The sequence below is a fragment of the Equus przewalskii genome, chromosome 7 (assembly GCF_037783145.1).
Source record: "Equus przewalskii isolate Varuska chromosome 7, EquPr2, whole genome shotgun sequence".
Classification (NCBI taxonomy): domain Eukaryota; kingdom Metazoa; phylum Chordata; class Mammalia; order Perissodactyla; family Equidae; genus Equus; species Equus przewalskii.
The window spans coordinates 922,551-945,810 of record NC_091837.1 but is presented as its reverse complement, the minus strand read 5'-3'; the positions used below and the strand labels follow the sequence as shown (position 1 = coordinate 945,810).

At 46.6% G+C, this 23,260-nt stretch overlaps 1 protein-coding gene across 16 annotated transcripts in view; it reads right to left on the bottom strand.

The window, feature by feature from the left end:
• Positions 1–351: 351 nt before the first annotated feature.
• The window catches only part of HIRA (histone cell cycle regulator), a 90,911-nt gene continuing 68,002 nt past the window's right edge, over positions 352–23,260 (bottom strand). For 5 of the 16 annotated variants that reach the window (XM_070628121.1, XM_070628122.1, XM_070628125.1 and 2 more), the window contains 9 exons: positions 21,354–21,502; positions 19,225–19,386; positions 18,554–18,612; positions 18,043–18,148; positions 16,573–16,695; positions 15,908–16,071; positions 13,663–13,751; positions 11,092–11,212; positions 352–1,238 (listed from right to left, as the gene is read on the bottom strand). In XM_070628121.1, coding sequence (XP_070484222.1) covers positions 784–1,238; positions 11,092–11,212; positions 13,663–13,751; positions 15,908–16,071; positions 16,573–16,695; positions 18,043–18,148; positions 18,554–18,612; positions 19,225–19,386; positions 21,354–21,502 — 1,428 coding nt within the window. In that variant the 3' untranslated portion in view covers positions 352–783. Of the gene's footprint in view, positions 1,239–9,799; positions 11,213–13,662; positions 13,752–15,011; positions 15,416–15,907; positions 16,072–16,572; positions 16,696–18,042; positions 18,149–18,553; positions 18,613–19,224; positions 19,387–21,353; positions 21,503–23,260 lie in introns of those variants that run through there. The other 11 variants (XM_070628128.1, XM_070628136.1, XM_070628135.1 and 8 more) reach the window with 4 other exon arrangements.

The following is a 23,260-nucleotide window of genomic DNA, read 5'->3' as shown; positions in this document are numbered from 1 at the left end:
AAAATCCGAGTCGGTACCTACTGACTTCCCTCCAGGAAATTGGCAAGTCAGCTGCAGCCCTTGGTGCACAGCAGGATCAGGGACTTGGTGCACAGTGCAGCCAGAACTAAGGGCCTCGATGTCTGGCTTGGGAGAAGATATGTGCAAGGTGGCCTCCCCACCGGCCCCGGGTCAGCCTGAGATGCTGCACGACCAGGGCGTAGCCACCCTGCTGCAAAACGAGTATCTGCGTGAAGGGCTGGGGGCCAAGATCCCTCTGGCTCTGATGTTCTGCCACTGCCCACTTTAGGACAAGGGTCCACAGATGGCAGGAAGGTGGAAGTCAGAAGGAAAAGGCAAGGGAAGCCAGGATGATTTGGTATCCAATGTGTGTTCATTTATTTTATACTTACAAAAGAAATCGCCCACCCTCTGCCCCATCCCCCAAAAAACAGTCTCTTTTTACAAACATTTAAAAATTAAAACCAAATGAAGATAGACAAGTTAATTTCAGTACAATTATTTTTCAACGTAGCTGTCATAATTAGAGTTTAAATTTCCTACAAGTGACCAATGTCCAAGTGACTTATAGGGAAATCCTGATTATTGGCTGAAAGGAAAATTCCATATTACAAGTTAGCAAATTCTAGTACAAAAATAGTCCGTGTGTGGGAATAGCCTTTCCTTTTACATAGGTCTCGGGTCAGTCTACTGACTGCATAATACCCTAACGTTTCAGGGTTCTCGTTCACAAATGGCTCATTCGTCATAGCTGAAGCAGCACAGCGCCTGCAGCGGCAGAGGCTAGTGTCCACCTCGGGACCGTGCTGGAGATGGCAGGCCTGGGAGCGCCTCACCGAGCCCAGGGCAGCAGAGCAGAGCCCCAGCCCCAGCTCTGCACAGGGGTCCTGGAGGGAGGGATGAGTTGTGGGCAGAGCTGCTCCCTTCCAATGGAGCAACAGGCCCAGGACAGAGGGGAAGTCCGCCAAGGGAGCTGGGCCGACGCTGGTGCAGGACAGCCCATCTCCTGCCAGTGTTTCCCCGTCCTACTGTAGCCTGATGAGGTGTGAGGCGGCCCTGTGTGTCATCAGCGGTGAGAGTGTGGCCTTGCCCTTGCGTCAGCCAGGGCTGGCCTGGGCAGGCTACTTGTCCCTCAGAATGTCGAGCTGTTCCTGACACTCGGTGAAGAGGCGCTGGAAGCGGAGGTTCTGCCCGATGACTGGCAGCAACTCCTTCAGCAGCTCCCTCTTCCGCAGACCCTGTGGAAACAGGAGAAATAGCTGAGTGTGTCAGTGAGGAGACTAGACTGTGGGGGGCTTCCCTGGCCTGGCAGAGACCCTTGTGTCTGCCCATCTGACCCCCAGGAACACCCTAGAGAGACCACAGATGGATGAGAACAATTTCTCTGCATACTCGGAAGCACTGGGAGAGCTGAAAGGCTGTCTGCAGCATATGGGGTGGAGCGACAGGGCACAGCGGAAGGACACAGTGCAAAGATATGGCAGAGAAAACCAGGGTAGGTTCTGTTCTTCCATGTCCCCTAAGTCTGCTGGCATAGTCACCGCTGGCCTTTCCGTGCACTGGTCAATGGCCACAGTAGCCTGGCCTTCCAGAGCAGGATGGAAGTAGGATATCAGGGCAGAGGGACAGGTGGATGGCATCAAGAAGGGGCTTCTCCCTCACACACAGATGCTCCCCAGGGGCCTGGTCAAGCCCAGGGGCGAGGAGGTGCCTCAGGAGCAGTGACTGCTCTTGGCTTTACAGTCCTGGGGGCTGTGCCCTTGGCTCTACCCCACACCTCCTCCACGACTGGGTGCACTAGCTTCATGGTCGGCCTGGGCCCTTCTGCAAGATATACAGCAAGGCAGGGTCTCCACTACACAGACCCCCGAGAAGCACAGCTGTTGCAAAGGGAAAGCACCTAACCAACAACACTGACCACTGGAAGAGAAGGCCCAAGTTGTTAAAATAAGTATGGTACCATGACGAGGAATTACAGAAAAGAACCAAGTGCAGATATTACGCTTGAGCAAGACAGTGGTTGAAGGAGACGGGATTAGCAGAATGGACACTGCTGAAAACCAAGTCGGGGAGGGGGAGTCAGCTTGAGCCAGCAGCCCAGGATCAAGCAGGGAGGCACGCAGAGGGGAAACTGCAATAGGAGAAACAGTATAGAAAAAGCAAAAGTAGATGGAGGACAGGAGATGGGCCCAACATCTACATAATGGGTCCCGAAGAACTGAGGAAATATTTAAAGAAATAATATAGGTGGATTTCACATAATTAAGGAAAAAAATGGCTTTTGGTTGAAAGGCTCCATTGAGTGCTGATCAAGTAAGATATGGAAAAGCTGATATTCAGACACATTAGAATGAAATATACAGAATTTTCAGATATCAAAGAAAGAAAAAATCTGAAAATTTCTAAAGAACAAGAGCATATGACCTACAAAGGAAGAGATAGCAAGATTCACAATAAAATAGTATTTTTAATATATTAGAAAAAAACCTTATCACCTACTATTTTTACCCAAACAGTTACCATATAAAAGGGTGAAATAAAATATATTCTTAGGTTTCTAAGACCTCAGAAGATTTGCTGCAGGAAAGATGCACCCTGAAAATGTTTTGGAGGAAATACTCAAAGTAAGAAGAGATAAATCTAGGCGATGCTAAAAGAGGTATGGAAAGCAATGAGATCAACTCTTTCGCTAGAGTTTATGTTCGTCTTAAAAAAGCAAGAAAACAAAAAATGTAAATAGTTCAAACTTGGTGATGAAAAAACAGCTTGTCAGATTGGATAAAACAAAAGCCATCCACATGATATTGGCAAGAAACAGAAACATGGATATAGAAAGGGCAAAAGTTAAAGATGGAGAAAGACACGTTAGTAAATCACAAAATAAAGAAAGCTAATATTTTACAATGATCAGACAAAGTAGACTTGGAGACAATGGGGGAAGACAGAATCAAAAGAGGGACAAAACCACCCTCACAGGAAGATTTCAATACACATTTAATGAGGGATGGGTCAGAAAGGCAAAAATCTGCAGATTCAGGTAACTCAAAATGAACATTTAGTAAACAGGACCTAACGGACAGACACAGAGTGAGCTACGCACAACTAGAGAACACATATTCTTCTTTGGTGCACATGCAAATATGAAAAATTGCTCTAAAAGCAAACCTCAACAAAATGACAGGTATCATATAGATTACAGGTCTGGGATGGGCCAAAGCCAGCCTGTTGTCTATCTGTGTAAGTAATGTTATTGAAATGCAGCCACGCCTGTGCGTTTGTTTATATATCATGCTACAACGGCAGAGCTGAGTAGCTGCAACAGAGATCATATGGGTTTGCAAAGCCTGAAATGTTTACTCTCTGGTCCTGATGGAAAAAATCTGACAACCCTGAGGTGGGGCAGGGCCTGCCCAGTCCCTGATGCAGATAATGTTCTCTAACTAAAACTCAACTGAGTAAAACTCACGGATCAATTAGTAAATCTAGTAATTAATTAACTTAATGTTAGTTAATTGAAATTAAAAATGACTTACAAGTAAATGGTAATAAAAAACCCAAATACTGCAAAACTAGTGGGATGCAGCAAACGTGGGGCTTATACAGGGACATTTACAAACATAGAACAGGGTATATTAGAGAACATGAACAAACGACAAACAATGACCCAAGAGTCCAACACAGGAAAAAAAAGAAAAAGACATCAGAAAACACATTTTTAAAAAGCAGAAGGAAAATGACAACAAAGAATTGAAATTGATGAAACTGAAAACATTCAACAGAACAGATGAATAAAGACAAAAGTCATTTCTCTGAAAAGGCTAAAAAGACAAACTTCTTGCAAGATTAATCAAAGAAAAGGGAGAAAGCTCAAAGAAATAATATTAGAAATAAAAAAAAGACATAACTACATATATAGAAGAGATAAGACATGAGTACTATCAACAACTTTATCCAAACAAATCTGAACATTTAAAGAAAATGTACTAACTCTTAGAAAAATATAATTTATCTAAACTGACTCAAAAGAAATAGAAAATAGGAGTTAAATCTTACCACAAAGAAAAGATCAGGTATACTAGATTTTTAAACTGAGGTCTAAGAAACTTCCAAAGAACATTTTTCCAATGTTATATAAACTCAGAGAACGGAAAAGGAGGAACTACTGCCAAACACATTCTGTGGGGCAAATATAACCCCGATTCTAAAACCGGATAAGGACAGGCATGAGAATGAAAACTCCCAGACCAATTTCACCCACAAAATCAGATGTACAAATTATTAGCAAGCAATTCTAACAGTGAATAAATAAAAGAAAGTAATGACAGAGTTGGGTTTATCCAGCAAAGCAAGAATTTAATATTAGAAAATGAATAATTTACTATATTAATAGGTTTCAATATTACTAAAAACATGAAAATTGGAAAATAGGAAATAAAATAATTACTTGAGATGACTTGATTGCTTACTCCACATGGAAAACACAAAACTATTCACAAATTAATAAAATATAATAGAAATGCTGTGGAAAGATGGCTGGTGACTAACATATCAAAGTCAAATGCATTATATGCAACACCAATGAACAATGAGAAAACATAAATAAAACAATATATCATTTAGAATAGCTACAATTATGATGTCTAAGAATAAATCTAATAAAAGATGTGCATGGTCGTTGTGCTGAAAATTATAAAATGCTCTGGAAAGGCATTAAAGAAAATCTAACTGAATGGAGAGTGCTGATGGGAATAGTGACATAGCTTGGATATCAGAATGGAGGCTGCAAAAGGTAGTGGTGGACACTGGCGTGTGAGAGCTGCAGGGGAACTGCACACCCATGGGTGCCTAGGGGCAAGAGATTATGGGTAGAATACAAGAGAACATCTAAGGTTGTGGATAGAAGCAGAAGTGAGACTTTCAGGGAAATTAAAACATTTAAAAGTAGCCATGTATATGAGGAAATGGACAAAAAGCACATGCAAAAGCCTGGGAAAGACGTATCCCCAGAAAAGGACTGAGAGGACCAAGAGCCTTCAGGACGGGCTGAGTTGGAGCCAGTTTGCAAAGACTGAAAGAAGGTTGCTTTTTTCAAATGCCTAGGATTCGACAAAAGATCACATGGCATACAAAGAAACAGGGAAACATGGCCCACTCAAAGGAAAAAAATAAATTTCCAGAAATTGACCCTAAAGAAATACTAGCTTGGAACTTACATGACAAAGACTTTAAAAGAACTGTCTTAAATATGGGGAAAGAGAACACAGACAACTACATGAAATCAGGAAAACAATATGTGAACAACATGAGAATATTAACAAAGAGATCAAAATTATCAAAAAGAACCAAACTGAGATTCTGGAGCTCAAAATCAATAACTAATAGAAAAATTCACTAGAGGGGTTCAACAGGAAACTCCAACGGTTTACAAAAGAAATAATCAGTGAACTTGAAGTCAGGTTATTTGAAATTATTGAGTCTGAAGAGCAATTAGAAAATAGAATGAAGAAAAGTGAAAACAGCCTAAGGGACTAACAGGACACAATCAAGCAGACCAACATAAGCATTATGCAAGTCCCAAAAGGATAAGAAGGAGAGAAAGGGGAAGATAGCTTATTTGGAAAAATAACGGCTGAAAACTTCCCAAGTTTGAGGAAAGATGGACCTACAAATCCAAGCAGCTCAACAAATACTCCAGGTAGGAAAAACCCAAAGGAACCCATACTGTGAGACATTATAATCAAACTGTGGAAAGTCAAACACAAAGAGAGAATCTTGAAAGTAGGAAAGTGACCCACTAAGTAAAAGGGATCTTTCAATAAGATAATGAGTGGATTTCTCAGCAGAAACATTGAAGCCCAGAAGGCAGGAGAATGACATATTTAAAGAGCTGAAAGAAAAACTGACATCTGAGAATACTATATCCAGTAAAACTATCCTTCAAAAACAAGGGAGAAATTAAGACAGTCTCAGATAAATAACAACTGATGGAGTTCATTACTATTTAGATCAGCCCTTCAAGAAATGCCAACAGCAGTCCTTCAAGTTTAAATGAAAGGACAATACACAAAATAAAATATAAAGTTCTCTGGTAAAGGTAAATATATGAACAAAGATAAAAACCCATTTTATATAATATATGTATGTATAATATATATATGTAATTTTGTTTGGTAATTCCATTTTTTATTCTTTTACAGAATTTAAAAGACAAAAGCATAAGAAATCATAAATCCATGTTAATGGTTACACAATACATAAAGATATAATTTGTGATTTCAATAACATAAAGTGGGGGAGAAGACCTGTAAAGGAGTATGCAATTTTTTTGGTATGCAGTTAAAATTAAATTGCTATTAGTTTAAAATAGATTGTTATAACTTTAGAATGTTTTTGTTATCTCCATGGTTACCAGAAAGAAAATATCTGTAGAATATACACAAAAGAAAATGAGGGAATCAAAACATGACACTAAAAAAATCAACTAGACACAAAGGAAGATGGTAAGGAAGGAAATGAGGGAGGAAAAAAGCTATAAAACATCCAGAAAATAAATAACAAAATGGCAATATTAAATCTTTACCTGTTAGCAATTACTTTAAATGTAACTGGATTAAACTCCCCAAAGTGGATAAGAAAAGCAGGATCCAACTATATGCTGCCTACAGGGAGCTCACTTTAGATCTAAGGACACACAGGTTGAAAGTGGAAGGATAGAAAATGATATCCCTTGTAAACAGTAACCAAAATAGAGAAGGGTTGGTTAAGTTAACATCAGACAAAATAGATTTTACGTCAAAAACTGTTACAAGAGACAAAGAAGGACACTGTACAATGATAAAAGGATCAATTCACCAAGAAGATGCAGCAGTTATAAACATATACGCACTAAACATCAGAGCCCCTAAATATATGAAGCAGCCATTGTCTGAATTGAAAGGAGGAACAAACAGTTCCACAATAATTGTTGGAGACTTCAATATCCCATTCTAATAATGGACAGAACAACCAGACAGAAGATCAACAAGGAAAAAAAGGACTTGAAAAACAATACAGACTTACTGGGCCTAACAGACATCTAGAGAACACTCCACTGAATGACAGAAGAATACACATTCTTCTCAAGTGCACATGGAACATTCTCCAGGACAGATCATATGTTAGGCTACAAAACAAGTCTCGATAAGTTTTAAAAGATTGAAATCATAAAAATATCTTTTCTAATCTCAATGGAATGAAACTAGAAATCAAAAGTAGAAGGAAAACTGAAAAATTCACAAGCATGTGAAAATCAAACAACACACTCTTAAATAACCAGTGATTTAAAGAAATCACAAAGGAAATTAGAAACTATCTTGAGACAAATGAAAATGAAAACATAACACACCAAAAATTATGAGATGCGGGAAAAGCACTGGTTAGAGTGAAATTTATAGTGTTAAGAATCTACAAAGAAGAAAGATCTCAAACCAATAACACAACCTTCCATCTTATGAAACTTGAAAAATAAAAGCAAACTAAATCCAAAGCAAGCAGAAGCAAGAATATCATACATATTAGAGTGAAAATAAATAAAGTGGAGAATAGAAATCAGTAGAGAAAATAATGAAACCAAAAATGAATTCTTTGAAAAGGTCATCAAAATTGACAAACTTTTAGCTAGAGGGACTAAGAAAAAAAGAGAGAAGACTCAAACAATGACAATCAGAAATGAAATAGGGACATTACAACTGATGGCCACAACAATAAAAAGGATAATAAGAGAATACTATGAACAATCCTACATCAACAAATTGGATAACCTAGATAAAATGAACAAATTCCTAGAAACACACAATCTATCAAGACTGAATCATGAATAGAAAATCTGAACAGACCTATAATTAGCAAGCAGATTGAATCAGTAGTCATAAACCTCTCTATAAGGAAAGCCTAGGACCGACCAGATGGCTTTACTGGTGAATTTTGCCATACATTTAAAGAAGAATTAACAATACTCCACATACTTTTTCAAAAAACTGAAGAGGAGTCAACTCTTCCAAATACATTCTATGAGGTCAGCATTACCCTGATATCAAAGCCAGACAAAGACGCTACAAGAAAAGAAAACTACAGACCAATATCCCTGTGAAAACTGATGCAAAAGTCCTGAACTAGCAAAGAGAATTCAACAGCAAATTGAAAGGATTATACAGTATGACCAAGTGAGATTTCCTGGAATGCAAGGATGATTCAATAAACTAAAATCAATCGATTTCCCTCGTATGTGGAACATCACCAAACTTATGGACTAAGAGAACAAATTAGTGGTTACTGGGGAAGGTGGGTGGAGGGTGGGCACAAGGGGTGAAGGGGCATACTTGGTGGGCATATATGGTATATGACAAACAATAATGTACAACTGAAATTTCGCTACGTTATAAGCTATTACAACCACAATAAAAAAACAAACGAAAAAACTAAAATCAATGTAATACACCACATTAATAGAATGAAAGGAAAAAAATCCCAGAAGATCATCTCAATTGATGCACAAAAAGCATTTGACAAAATTCAACACCCTTCATTATAAAAACACTCAACAAAATAGTAATAGAAAAAGCTATCTCAATATGATATGATAAATATAATATATAATAAAGGCCATCTATGACAAGCCCACAGCTAATATCATACTCAAGGTTAAAAGATGGAAAGTGTTTGCTCTAAGGTTAGGAACAAGGCAAGGATGCCCACTTTCACCACTTCTATTCAACATAGTACTGGAAATGCTAGCCAGAGCACTGAGGCAAGAAAAACAAATAAAAGGCATCTAAATTGGAAAGGAAGAAGTAAATTTATCTCTGTTTGCAGACAACATGATCTTACATCAAACCCTAAAGATTCCACAAAAAACCTGTCAGAACTAATAAGTGAACTGAGCAAATTTGCAGAATATGAAATCAGCACACAAAAACTGGTTGCATTTTTATACACTAACAAGAAACAATCTGAAAAGGAAATTAAGAAAACAATTCCATTTACAATAGCCTCCAAAAGAATAAAATCCTTAAGAATAAACTTAACCAAGAATGTGAAAGACTAGTACATTGAAAACTATAAAACATTACTGAAAGAAATTAAGAAGACACAAATAAATGGAAAAACATCCCATGTTCATGGATTGGAAGAGTTAATATTGTTCAGATGTCAATAACACCCAAAGTGATCTATAGATTTAATGTGCTATCAAAATCCTAATGGTATTTTTCACAGAAATAGCAAAATCCATCCTAAAATTCATTTGGAATCTCAAGAGACCCTGAATAGCCAGAATAATCCTGAAAAATAAGATAAAAGTAGGAGGTCTCATACTTCTTGACCTCAAATCTTATTTCAAAATTATTATACCTGTAAATTTTTGAACTATGTGACTATATTACCATTCAAAACAAATTTAAAATAAATTTTAAAATTATAAAACTGAAAACCTCTATTAAAAAAAATGAAAGGGAATGAAGTAAATTGCTATAAAAAATGCAAAATATTCTGCCTTCCTGTGCCACCAGGGGCAAGCTGCAAGACGATCTGCCCTCTGGCCTGAAGGCTGGTGTCAATACCAACAGCTACCAAGTACCACCTCCCACCCGGGGCTCTCAGTAATGGATGATACTCCCCACTGTTGCAGGCAGAAGCCTGGGACATAGCTCATCACCACCTTTCTGGCCAGAGTCAAGGTCCACAGCGAAGACCTTGACAGAGGGAGGCTTCCCAAGAGCAGGGTCTGCCTGAGGAGACAGTGGCCAGCACAGAGTTCAGGTACCTGAAGGATGGTTACTTAGTGCCCCAACCCTCTGCTTCTTGTCTCTCTCCTGTGCACACTGTGATTCTTGAGGGAAACAAGCCTCGATCTTTGGGATCTCCTGAGGCACAGTGGCAGCCCATATCAGAGTAATTTTCCCAATATATAAAGAATTCCTACAAACCAATGAGAAAAACAAATGACAATAAAATATTTCAGCAGACTTCAAAAAAGGGATATACAAGTGGCTCTTGAACATATGAAATGATGCCTTCCTAATAAGCCTCCTGGGAGGGCTGCTGAGTCAGCATTGCTAGTGGAAGTTCACCCTCCACCCACAGCTCCATTTTCCAGCCATCCTGAGGACCAGTTCCATTTGAATGACCAATTCTCATCACAAAAGTGTTCACAAAGAAACTCAACAAGAGAACAGAGGGCTCATACTCAGCTCACCTCCTCTGCCCCAATATCTAAATGAAGAGACAGTGAAAAGGTTAAAAAAAAGAAGGAATAAATTCAGAATAGTGCTGAGACCAGGAAGGGATGTGGCAGACTGCCGGAGCTGCCTATGTCCACACCCACACCAAGACTTCTTCTCCTACATACTCTTTACTGCTCGCTTTGCCAGCTTCCCTTGCAACAGGGGTGCCCAAGTGATTTGCTGGTTGCCTGTAAGGCACGGACTGGTTTCTGGGAAAGCTTTTCTTTTTCTGGTAAGAGAGGTGGATGTTGCTGGTACTGGCTCGCTCCTATCTTCCTTCCTTGAACTTGGATATGACAGCTACCTTGTGATCACGAGGGAAAGGCCAGGAGAATCACCGAGATACAGGCTATCACGTACCTCCAGAAGACTTATTTGGAGGAGAGAAAAAAAACTATTTCAGCCACCATTAGATGGGGTATCAATTACCTGCAGCTAAAAGCATTTGTCATGATTTGAGCAGATCAGCTATTTCAGGCAGTTGACAGAAGGTGGAAAGCAGGTGGGACCATACTGATGGTGCCCCTGGGAAGGGAGCCACAGAGTGCTCCTGGGCAAATCCCCAGTGACATGTCCTGCTTAGAGCTGGCAAAAACAACCAGCAGAAAGAAGGGGGAAAGGAGAGCACATGGTCATTAACTGGTGACCTGTCTGTGCCCCCTTCCCCCTGCAGCACATTGGCCTGGAGCGCTTACTTTCAGGCTGCGACAGAGAACTACTGTGTAGAGCTCTGGCTGACCTCTCAGGCTGAGGTTCCCAGAGTGACAGCTTGGTCACAGAGTAAGGCCCCACAACCTGTCCAGTGGGAGAGGATGTCTGGGCACGTGCCTACCTGTCTCCCACTCAAGCCGACAGTCTATCAGGCTGCCCTGGAGGTGAGGTGTGCGGGGGGAAATAGCTCTACTTCGCAGGTAATCCAGAACCACCTCTCCCGTTGAAGACAGCAGACAAAGCTGGACAAATAGAAACAGACCTCAGAGAGCTAACGTGCTAGTGATGAAGGACTGAGCCAGGGTGGGGGGAAGGTAGAAATCCAGAGATAGATGGCTTTGCCTTGGGAACATTTATTGATGAGGAGGCTGAGCAGAGCTTCTGCCAAACTTGAGGGCCTAGGGCACATGAAAAGTGGGGTCCCTGGTAAATCACCCCTCCTTTGTGCTGACACCCCAAAGGGATGCACCCTAGAATAAAGGTAAACTGGCAATAAACCAGCTCCTGCACCAACTAGTGTGCAGCTTTGAGTCGCCAGGTAGCCCAGAAAAACCTTGATGCCTGAACTGCCTAAGGGGATCCTGCAGAGCTGGTGCCTCAAGAGCTGGCAGCCGCAAGTAAAAGTGCTCTCTGATCTTGAACTACTTCTACAAACAGTTGTTTTAGTATTATTTCCAGCAGACAGGCAAAAATAACCAGGCACATAAGGAGATAAGACAATATGAATGAAAACCAGCAGAAATATTTATAGGAAATAGAAGCAGATACACAAGGGCACCCAATACTAGAACTATCAGACATACATCTTTAAAATAAAGTAACGAAGCTTCCTATGCTCAAGCAGGTAAAAGACTAAATTGAAAATCTGGAGGAGAATTGAAACTATGTTTCAATTTCTAAAAAGAGAAGCCATTACATTTCCCTGATGATGGGAAAAATGGAAGGGAAGGTACAATCAAAAGGAACACAGGACAATCCACAGAATGAAAGAAAGACAAAGACTTAGAGCTTTGCAAAACTTCAAAACACCAAGAGAGGATTCCAAAAGAACTTATAAGGCAATGGAAATCAGATTTGCCACAGAGTTTTTAGCAACAATAGTGGATGTTAAAAGTCTGTGGCATTTTTATTCTTTCAAAGCTCTAAGGGAAATTGATTTTGAACCTAGGATTCTAGTAGCCAATCAAATTAGGATTTATTGCAACAAAATAAAAATGGAATGAAAAATAGAGGAAGCCAAGTACACACCAAGGCCTTCAGAGCCTTGTGAGGACTGACCCTCCAGTCTTTACTCCTCCCATCACCACTCTGCTCAGCTGCTCCTTTTACACTGCAAGCCCTCCCACCTCAGGGCCTTTGCACTTGCTGTTCCTGCTGCATGATGTTCTTCCCTCAAATATCTGCAGGGCTTCACCCCTCATCTTTTCTGGTCTTGGCTCAGTCAAGCCTTCCTCAATCATCCTGCCAGTACTCTGTATCCTCCTGTCCTCTTTAGTTTTGTTCACAGTGCCCACCCCCACCCAACACATTATCTGTACTTGCTCATTTGTTTTGAATCTGCCTCTCTCCACGAGAATGTAGATCCACAGGGCAGGGCCCAGTGGGCCTTGCTCCTGCTGCCCGCCCTGTACCTAGACGACGCCTGGCTAGAGAAGGTACTCCACCAGTATTTGCAGCTAACTCTGGGATCCACAACTTCTCCCATCCCTCACCAACCTGCTCCTTTCTCCTTTCCCAACTCAGTCAATGCACTAGCGGCAACCTGTGCAAGCCAAAAAATCTGGAGGTGACCACATGCTCATTCTTCTCTTTTCCTCATCTACTCCATATCCCACTACCCACATACCAAGTCTTGCCTCTAAAATACATCTTGGATCTGTCTCCTTTCCCTTCTCCATGGCCATCACACTGATCCAAGTCACCTTATCTTTTGCCGGAACCGCCGCAAAAAGCAAGCCCTGACTGGCTTTCTGTCATTTCATGTCACCTCTGCTCAAACTCCTGCAAGAGTTCCTGCTGCTGAGACTAAAACTCCAGCTCCTCACAAGGTCTCCACAATCTACTTCCTGCTCATTTCTCTTGCCTCATTGGACACCGCCCTCTCCTCTACTCACTATGTTCCAGCCGCAACAGCCTCGATGTACCAAGCCCTCTGCATTTACTATCACCTCTACCAGGAAACTCTCCCCAGGTCTCTGCAGAGCTGGCTCAATCTTACCCTTGCGTTCATCCAAAAAGTGCTCTTCCGAGGTCTTCCCTGGACACTCTTTCCCAGGCATGCTTGTCTTGTTGCTCTGCTTATTTCCTCCTTAGCATAACGCACAATCTAAAACTATCTTGTTGACTGAATTGCTTACTTGCTTATGTCTGCCTCCCTACCAGACTGTGAGCTCCACGAAGGCAGGAAAGGATCTTTCATCTTCACTATTGAACAAACCCACAGGCCCGGGCAGGCAGCTTTCCTCAGCACAGGCGCATAGCTGAGTGCTCCCTAGGCCTGAAGCCGAGGGCCCAGCTCCTGTCAGGTCGTGCAGTGCTGGCATCTCACCATCTCACTGATGCTGGGACCCAAGGTGGTGTGCTGGAGGAGTCTAATGAGGAAGAATTTCAAAGCACTTTGGCTTATTTTTTAAATCTCCACCTCCACTTTTCATGAGAGAACTCTTGCGGCAAGAATGAAAGCAGCACCTACCACTACTGTTGACTCCCACTGGCTTCCAGTGGAGTAGTGAACCGGACCCAGTAAGTCCTTGCATATTTCTCGAAGTCGGTATTCAAACCCTAATTACAGAAAAAAACAACAAAACAAAACAAAACAAAACAGAAATAGGAACACATTACAAAAAGAAATAAAAAATCAAGAATATGCTAAGTTGTTGTATATCAAAGCAGAATGAACAAATCCTTATGCTATTGCCTATTAAGGGCAAAATGCCTATTGCCTGTCTCTTGGTTTCAGGGCACTGAGACCTATAATGACAGATTCTCACTCACTCATTTGCTCCCTTGACGACATATGTAGCAGCCCCTCTGGGTGCTGGACCCCAGGAAAAATGAGATGTGGTTGGCTCTGGGATAAACTCCCCAAGGTGTTGGGAAAACATGGGAAATTGTGGAATGAGGGGACTGGACTAGTCAGATTTGCTTGAGAAGATGCCTTGGCAGCTGGTGTGAGAGGAGATCAGCAGGGTCAGGAAAGAGCCTTCAGGAGGTAAGAGATGGCAAGGGTATGAATTTAGACTGAGGAAGCGGTGACTGAGCAGAGACAAGAGAAGCAAGTGCAGGCCTGTCAACTCAAGGGTTATGGGCACAGCCAGGTGGAATGCCAGAAATGCTGCGGGCAGAATCTGGGGGGGTCAGCCAGCACTGAGGACAGCTGAAGCCATAAGCAATGGATGAAATCACCCAAAGATGAGGGTAGAACAAGAGGATGAAGTTGGCATTTGAGGAGTTTTAGAAATGAGTGGGGTCTCCCTTTAATTAAACCTTGAGTCCTCCTTTTATGGTTGAGGAAGCAAGAGATGGAGAGAGGAGGTGACTTGTGTATGGACACTGGAACAGATGTGTGGAAGATGGAGAATGAGAAGCAAGGGTTGGAAGGATCCCATGAATGGGTGCAGGCCCAAGGAGACAGTGGCTTTATGCAGGGCATCAGGGTGAGTTCTGATCAACACCCAGGATGAAGCAAACCAAAGAGAAGCCAGAGGACGGGTTTCCCCCAGAGAGTGGGGGGTGAGGCCCAGATGTGAGTGGAGCACCCTGGCAAAGAAGTGAGGGCCTGGGAATATTCAATTTATAAAAGTTGGTGACCATACATGCTGGTGACCACATAGACTGGGTGGGAAGAGTAAACATCAAACTGCCTACTGGAGTCAGCTGGGGAGTGGGAGGGGCTTTGAGTCTGTCAGCCATGTTTGCTGTCATCAGAGGTGTATATATATATATAGACAATTACATCACCAGAGGCAACATGACATGCGAGTTCTGGGAGATACATTTGTAGGCGTTTAGTGTGTTCTTTTCTTGTCTTTTTTATACTTAATTTTTTTCTCTACATCATAAATAAAATGGGGAGAGTGATGTCAAAAGCAAAGCAAGAAGGCTAAGAGGCTGCTCTGTAACCAGCCCTGGGGCTGTGTGGTGACACAGGCAGAGCTTTGAGAGGGGCAGTCCCCAGGCCGCAGCCCCAGAGGCCAAGCTCAAGCAGGAGGAAGGCTGCATGACCTCACACTCGCCTAGCAGAGGGATGAGAGGCTGTTGGAGGTCACCCCACAAACACAACGGCCACCTCTTCCAACACACCTTGCTTTCTGCTGACCAACAGGGGGTGGGGGCGCATCCGGGGGAGGGGGCATAGGTTGCTGAGAGCTCTTGCAGGAAAAGCTGGGCTGGAGGGTCATGGGGAGGCGCCGGACAGCAGGCCAGCCCTTCTAGGGCAGGAGGGGCTGAGAGGAGGAAGAGAAATGCAGGCCCACTGGATGCTGCCAGAAGACACCCTCCCCCAAGGTGACTGGCTCACTGACCACTGATGCTCCAAGGGTATGAAGGGCAGCAGGAGTCTGAGCACCGCATCTGCATCTTCGGAGTATTACTGTCTTTCCATGCATCCTCTGCCCCCACTCCCTCCCGCTGCTAATCTTCCTGGCCCTCAGGCCTACTCCATTTAAGTCCTCGAGCATTTCATGGGGCTGGGCATCTGCTGGGCTGCCCTGATCACAGCTCAGGCTGGGAGATGGGAGGCTGAGGGCCCACCTTGCTGACAGGGGAGCAGGAGGCTAGGGCCTCTGGGGATGACCACGGGAGACTGGGAGGAAGGACAGTGCAGGGAGCTTTAAGCCGCTGCATCTCTGTCCTGATTCACAGGCTTTCAGGAGGGTCATGTTGGGACGGGGATTGAGTTGGGCCCGGGAGGACAGACAGGCCCCCAGAAACCTTACCTTCGTTCACGAGGTACCGTGCGTAAAGGAGGAGCCAATGGCGGTATTCATGGCTGGACTGTAGCGTGAGCGCCGCCGCGACCTGACTCTCCAGGTAGGCCAGGGTGGTTTCCTGCTGCACCACGTGAGGCACGGAGAAGAGCCGGGCCGCCTGCCTTCCTGAACTGCAGAGACCAGCAGAGCACACATCATGAGGCAGTGGGCACTGTGTGGGGCAGGAGGCTGCCACCATGCACCCCAGGGCTCCAGTGAGGAGCCAGCAGGGTGGCAGGTGTCAGACTCCATGCTGGCTCACCCATCCCCATGTCCCAGCCAGCGGCCTCCTGGCCCTCTGGCACCCCATGTGGATCTGACCACTCTGTACCTGACATCTAGGTCCCTCAGGTAACAGGCCAGTGGTCCATTCCCCCCATTCAAAGAACTGCCCAACATGGATGTCCATGATCTGTAGCACCTTAGATCACCATCTAGGCCCTGAAGTGATAGAGCTTGCGTCCCAGCACCCTGAGATATTACCCAACGTGGGCGCACCGCACAGCTCAGGGCACCCCCAGCCTGCCTGTGCTGAGCAGCAGGTGGGCAGAGGGCACAGGCAGTCAGAGTTGGCCTGGGTGGGACTGTGCCTACATGACCTGGCCACCTCCCCCGGCACTCGGGTCACCTACGTGGTGGCACGACCCTGGACTATGGCTAAGGGTCCCGAGCACAGCATGGCGTCCTGGGGAGGCAGGCTGCTCCTGAAGTCCGCACACTGGGCCAGGGAGTCCTGCTTGTCAGAAACCAGGTTCCTGGGGAGGCAAAGGCAAGAGCAGAGCTCAGAAAAACCAGGAGGTCCACCACACGAGGCTGGTGGCAAGGTTACCAAGGAGCAAGTGCCACGTGACCCACTGCCAGAACACCAGCAGAGGCTGAGTGTCACTGCATGCTTAGCATATGGCGCCTCCCAGACAGGTTTCATAACAAAGGAACACGGATGACAGTGAAGGTCACCGACAAAGCTCTTGCCCTGAACACTTCAGCCCTGTGGTCTTGGTTCCTGGGGACAGGGGGCCTGTGTGTGAAGCATACCAGGGATGCCCACCTGCCCAGGGGCCCACATGGCCCCACCCTTGGGAGCTGTGAGGAACGCCAGGGCTCTAGCCTTCCTGTGCTTCCACAGCATCCCAGGCATTCAGCTCTTCACCTTCTCTGGACCCTTCACACCTTTGTGAAGAAAACATTCTTCACACACTTTTAAAATAGCTGGGTGCCTTTGTAAATGTGTCCAAAATACAAAGGGTCAACATTTCCCTTCTTAAATAACTGGCTTGTTTCCATTATTACAGTAATCACACATAAAACACAAAATTTTGTAATTTGGAAGAGTAGGGAGTGCGGTGTTCTGGGGTTGTTTTTCTTTTTTTTTAAACTCAAGAAAGAGAGCTCAGCGTGAGGATAAACTGATACCCGACAACTCTTAACAGAAAAAGGCTGGAAGGTAGCTAGCTTAGGTCTGCAAGACCAAAGGTGCAGACAAAAGAAAAGAACTCAGAATGGCTGGTACACAATGCACATGCTTCATATGTCTGGGTTAAGACCTCTGACATAAAGACATTTTATAAATACAGACAGGGCTCCAAATTCCAAAATGGACGGAGGAAACGTACAGACTATCACACTTGGTGAGTGATGGTGCAATCTTACTAATTCACCAAGTCAGTGAGAAGTGCTGTTTGGTTCCTCCTAAGCTACAAAAATTGACGAGCGCTGCTGGCAAGGCTCCTGTGAAGGCAACTCACCTATGCTGATGACAGCTCAGGAGGCCAGGGTGGAAATATATAGTGACAACCATAAAAATTTTCAAATGCCTATTCCAAACAAAGTAATCCCAGAGAACAGTGTGGAAGAAGGAAAGTACCTCTGTGCATGGGCTCTGAGCACAGAGAGGCTGTGGGCCAGTGGCTGCCCACAGGGACAGTAGGTTCTGCACTGGCAGGTTTGAGTTCTGCCTCCTCCAGCAGACAAAGCCCAGCCTCCACTCTGGGTGCAACTCCCAGGAGAAGCAGGCCAGAACTGGGAGCCCTTGCTCGCTGATCTGGGCTCCAACTCAGATGGACACTCTCCCTTGGGGCAGGGCTGGGGGATGGCTTGCTTACCAAGTAGAAAGTGACGGATTAAAGCAGTATGCCTTCCCATCAGACAGGTTCATCACTGGGATTCCATGCTGTGTCAGCAAGATCTGTGACACTGTCATATCACTGCCTAGGGAGACACCACAAAAATGGGTTCTGGGTGTGTTCTGATCAACAAGTGCATGCATGTACACCAAAGGAGAAGCCTGACCCACGGTTCGCATTGTCTCAGGAACAGGCACCTTAACGCTGCCTCAGCAACCAGGGAGTCATTGCTCTGCTCTGTGCATGCTATTTTCACTGCCACCCACCAGGTTCTTCGTCACCTTTCAAGGACCCATTTAAATGTGCCCCGGGAGAGGGTGTATCCCCCTGCAATGTGACTGCACCCCCCAACACAATGACTACCCCGGTCTGGCCCAGAGCCTGACTCTCTGTCTAGACAGAGTGGGGCCCTTCCCATCAGAGCTGGGACTTGAGCTACCTTGTCCTGCTCCCCACCAGACAACCAGGGACGGCCCAGGCCTGGGGTTACCTGCCAAGATGGAGTGTAGAGACTCTTCTTTCACAACAACCACCTGTCTGTGAACGTCCCTAGGAGGGAGACGGGGAATAGCTTACTCACCAGCCAGGGTAAATGCAACAGAACATGTCTCGGTGCTCAGACCCCTGCTCCATAGTCCCTGGTGCACTCCCAGTCCTGGCCTCCTATGAGAGGGGCTCTGGGCTGCAAGTGGCATCCACTCCCCATGTGCTGCTCCATTCCCTCCACAGTCCACAGCAGAGGGCCTAGGCAATAGAGCCATGGGGCTTGCCACCAATGCTACACCGACTCTGGGAGAAGCGTGACCATGCTCTGGCAGCTGAGATCCCATTTCAGAAGAACCCACATTAGGAGCCTGGCACATGCAATTAGGCATTGTGATTTGTTATGTGGTTTGCTCCTGTAAGGATGACAGCAGGGGTAGGGAGCTTGCCCCACTTCCACTTCCACATCCTCTCTCCCCACACATGGGGCGGCCAGCACAAGCAATGTGCAACTGCTCAGGGTCTCCTCAGGTGTTAAGACCCCAGGCAAGCAGACCCCAAGGACATGTCTGCTGGGTGGCCTCCTCCACTGCTTTCCCTGTCCCTGAAGGGAGGAGGACCAACACAGCCCCATCCTACCCTGGTTGGAGCCCGCCCAACCCCAGGCCTGCCTCTCACCAGACAGACAGTGTGGCTGCAGCAGTGAGCGCCATGACGTAGGAGCCCGTGCAGTGCAAAGTGGAGATCGGGGACGGCAGGAGGATGGGAGGGAGGAGGCGGCGACCACAGGTGGAGAACACTGACAGCATCCTCTTTTCACAGGCGACACACACCACATCACTGAGAAGGCACAGGGGGAAAAGGTGTCATGGGGGTCAGGAGCTGTGGCAGAGGTAGCAGCCCCAAGGTGCAGCTTCCCTGTGCCTGATGTGGCCTTCTTCTGAGCAGGGGCAGCAGAGGGATGGGTGAAGACTGGCTCAGGGGGTGGAAACAGGGCTGACGGACCCAGAGACCTCTCATTAGAAGACTATGTTCTCCTCCCCGCCACGCTCAAGCTTTTCTGAGCTCATGCTAATGCTGTCTCAGGGGGCTAGGTGCTTTGGAGGACCACCACATCTGACAGTGACCCAGGAAGCACGCCTCACTTGTCAGAGGAGGCCACACAATACCCACTTGACAGTCTCCTGGATATGACTAGCCAAGCTAGCCCTGAGAAGGTCTCTGCTGAGACAGGCCGTAAGAAGTGTGGGAATGACAGAGTGTATCTCCACAGGGGACACCAGCTGTGCCCTTGAAGGCCTTTATGGTTAGGGTGAGAGAGGCCTGTCACTCCCTGAGCAAGGAATGCTTCATGGGCAAGTGTTTGGGTGCTGTCAAACATCTCCACTCTGAGTGGCCACCAGACCCCTCAGGCGGGCCCACAGCAGGCTGACTTTCCTGTGAGGGCCCTGGTGAGGCCCCAGCCACAGGCCTAGGATGAGACTAGAGTCTCAGATCCTGGGCCCAGCAAACGACCTGGAGCCCCACTCCACGTCTCTTCTGTTCTGCTCAGCTGGCGCCAGCAGTCTGCATGAGCAGCAGGCTCGCAGCAGGGTCAGCTAAGGAGGCAGCTCTGCCAAGTGCCTCTCCAAACCAGTCATTGTTCCTGGCTGCTGGAAAGGGAGAGGCAGTGAGGTCTCTCTGTTTATAAAGGCTTACTGGAGCAGGGCCAGCAGCAGGGGTTCTCTGTAGCTGAATTCTGTCTGCTCATCTCTGATGGTCAGAGCTTTCCTGAAGCCAGCCCACTGCGGCACTGCGGACCAGGTCTGCTCACTGAGCCTGGGTGGTCCTCAGCCAGCCTCTCTAGCAGCTGCCATGTCATCACGTGGGAGGCTGTGCTGACATCCCTCTGCCCCCAGCTGGGGTGCATCACCTGCCTTGGGACCAGGGGCAGAGAGGACATGGTGGCACCTAGCACTCGGGCCTCTTTGCACTTCATAGGTCCCTGGGATTGGGAGCCCAGTCCACTTATTTTGAGGGGGAACAAGAGGGCAGAACGGAATGGACGTTCCTTCTAGGCCCAACACCATGAACTCTCTCAGGGCCCATGGGAACCCTGACCTAAGACAGAAGGCCAAGTGTTTGCAGACACTTGTGAAAGCATTTTACATATAACCTCATGATAGATGATTAAGGGTCTAATTAAATCACGTATCTAAGCTGATTGTCTTTGTAAAACCTCCTAAGAGTATTGAACACGTGGTCCTGACTGCGGGCCCTAAGTCTCAGCAGGCACCTGAGGAAGACGCTGGTCCGGCCACAGCCCCAAAGCCCATGGAAGACACTGGGTGACTAACCACCGATTTAAGGTCTTCCCTCAAAGTACAGAATCTCAAAAGGGCTCAGGACTTTGGGACAGTGAGAAATCCACAACCTCCTTGGATGAAAATCTGGGGTCCAGAGAAAGAACCAGCCCAAATCAGAGAGCCAGGCAGAGCTTAGCCTGGAACCTGAGACTTCAGAAATCCGGCCAGACAAGGGAATCGGAACACCTGAATGGAAATCCTGGCCTGGGTGACCCTCTAGGACTCAGTTTCCCTACCTATAATGGGGGATAATGATGTCAACTTCACTGGGCGTTGCAGGGACTGAGAGGACAGATGCACGTGCCCAGCCCAGAGCAAGGCCCAGCGTAGGCCTCTGTGGGCGCTGGCACATGCGGGGCAGTGCATCCTTCCCTCAGTCAGGCCACTTCCCAGTGCCACAGAGAGTAGCACAGTACTTGCTTTACATTAAAAGCCAGCTTGGGCGAAGACCCTCACCCTTACCAGCTGCCGGCAGCAGTGAGGATCCGGCTCGTGAGCACCGTCTCCCACTCCTTCCCTTCCCGGTTACACTTCAAGCGGCTCAGCTTCACACCCCCCACGGCCGTCACTTCATTCTCCACCTCAATGTACATGGAGGGGTCAGAGCTCACCTGGATGAAGAGAAGCAAACACAATGTCTCTTCAGGCGATAGCAGGCCCACTCAGACTTGGGCTATGGGACGGGTGAGATGCTCAACAGGCCTCATGGCCTGGGCTCTGAGGCAGGGGAGGACACAGAGAGGCACACAAAGCTGGCTGGCTAGCTGGAGGGTGGCGGGGGTGGTAACAAGGCAGGACAGGAGGGCCAGAGGTCTGGATGTGTGGTCCCCAGGGTAGGGAGAGTGCTGGGAGGTGGCTTCTGCCTCATCATCAATGTAGCAGAGCAGATAATCAGTGTCAGAGCTAAAGACCCCAAAGCCTCCTAATTCCACCACTTCGTCTCACAAGGGAGAACACAGAGAAGGCAAGTCACCTGCCCAAAAGCACACTGCAAACAAGGACCACAGCCAGCTGAGGACAGAGCTGGGAGTGAGATGTGGGTCTCCTGCCACCCAGTTGAAGGCTCTTCAAAGATCGCAGTGTGCGGCAATAATAGAGCCTGTGCCAGTGCCTGGAGGAAAAGTCTAGAAAACCCCAAGGTCCTCTCTAGTTCCTCCAGTAGTGAGCCTCAGTCTGCTCATCTGAGACTAACCTCATGGGAGCGTCCCCAGAAGAGCACGCACAGAAGCGCCTAGTGCAGTGTCTGGCTCACATGGGTGCAGCTTGAGCTTCCAGGGAGCTGATTCCCAGATATTCCGTATGGAAAACCAATCAGAATGGTTGAACAGTTTGTACTTGTGTGGTTACACAAGTGGGTGAGCTGGGCGGAGGGCCAGCTGTGGCTGAGAGCCTGGCCCCCCTTCGTGGGCCCCTAGAAACCAAGAACAGCCCCAAGCAGCACTCAGCAGTGAAGCCCCCAGGGAGTGCTTGGAGGAGTCTGGGAGGAGGGTTTGCGTGCCCTGCCTCTGCTCACATCAGCTACAAGAACAAACTATGTGGTCCCTACGTTTAGGCTCAGGAGGACCTGTGGCGGGAAGGGCTGACACCTGCTCTCCAGCACCACATGAGGACCAGCCTGGGCTGAGGCAGTGCGTGGCCAGCGAGAAGTGACCTGCATGTGGGGTCCTAGAAAGTTTCCTAAGGATGTGCACCTGAACTGAGGTACAAAGTATGTGAGGCGATGGCGTGTGCAAAGGCCTGGACTGAGTGACTAGAGGGCCTCTGGGAATAAAGGATTATTTGCTCTAGAACTGTGACTCGAATAAGCACACAGTTACAAGCTTCCACTCCAAGAATTCAAACAGCCTGGATAATGACTCCATGCCTGGCCCTGGACAGGGCCAGTGGGCTGGTTGGGAGATAGACAACTACCTCACTGTCCAGTGGGCACCGAGTATGAGGCTGTCCAGGGCTGAGTATGGAGCTCAAAGAGGCTTCTAGGAGAAGGAGCTGGGAATCCAGAAGATGGTAGCAGGGACTGTGAGGTGTGGAGATGGGGGGAGTGAGGGGGTCCCCGGGGAAGAGGATGGCAATCTTGCAAATAAGACTGGGTGGTTGGGGGCCGGCCCCGTGGCTGAAAGGTTAAGTTCACATGCTCAGCTTTGGCGGCCCAGGGTTTCACCGGTTCAAATCCTGGGCAGGGACATGGCACCGCTCATCAGGCCATGCTGAGGCAGCGTCCCACATGCCACAACTAGAAGGACCCACAACTAAAAATATACAATGATCTACCAGGGGGCTTTTGGGGGAAAAAGGAAAAAACATAAAATCTTTAAAGACTGGGTGGTTGCCCTGATAAGCTACAACTTCCTTCAGAAGGTGACGAAGAG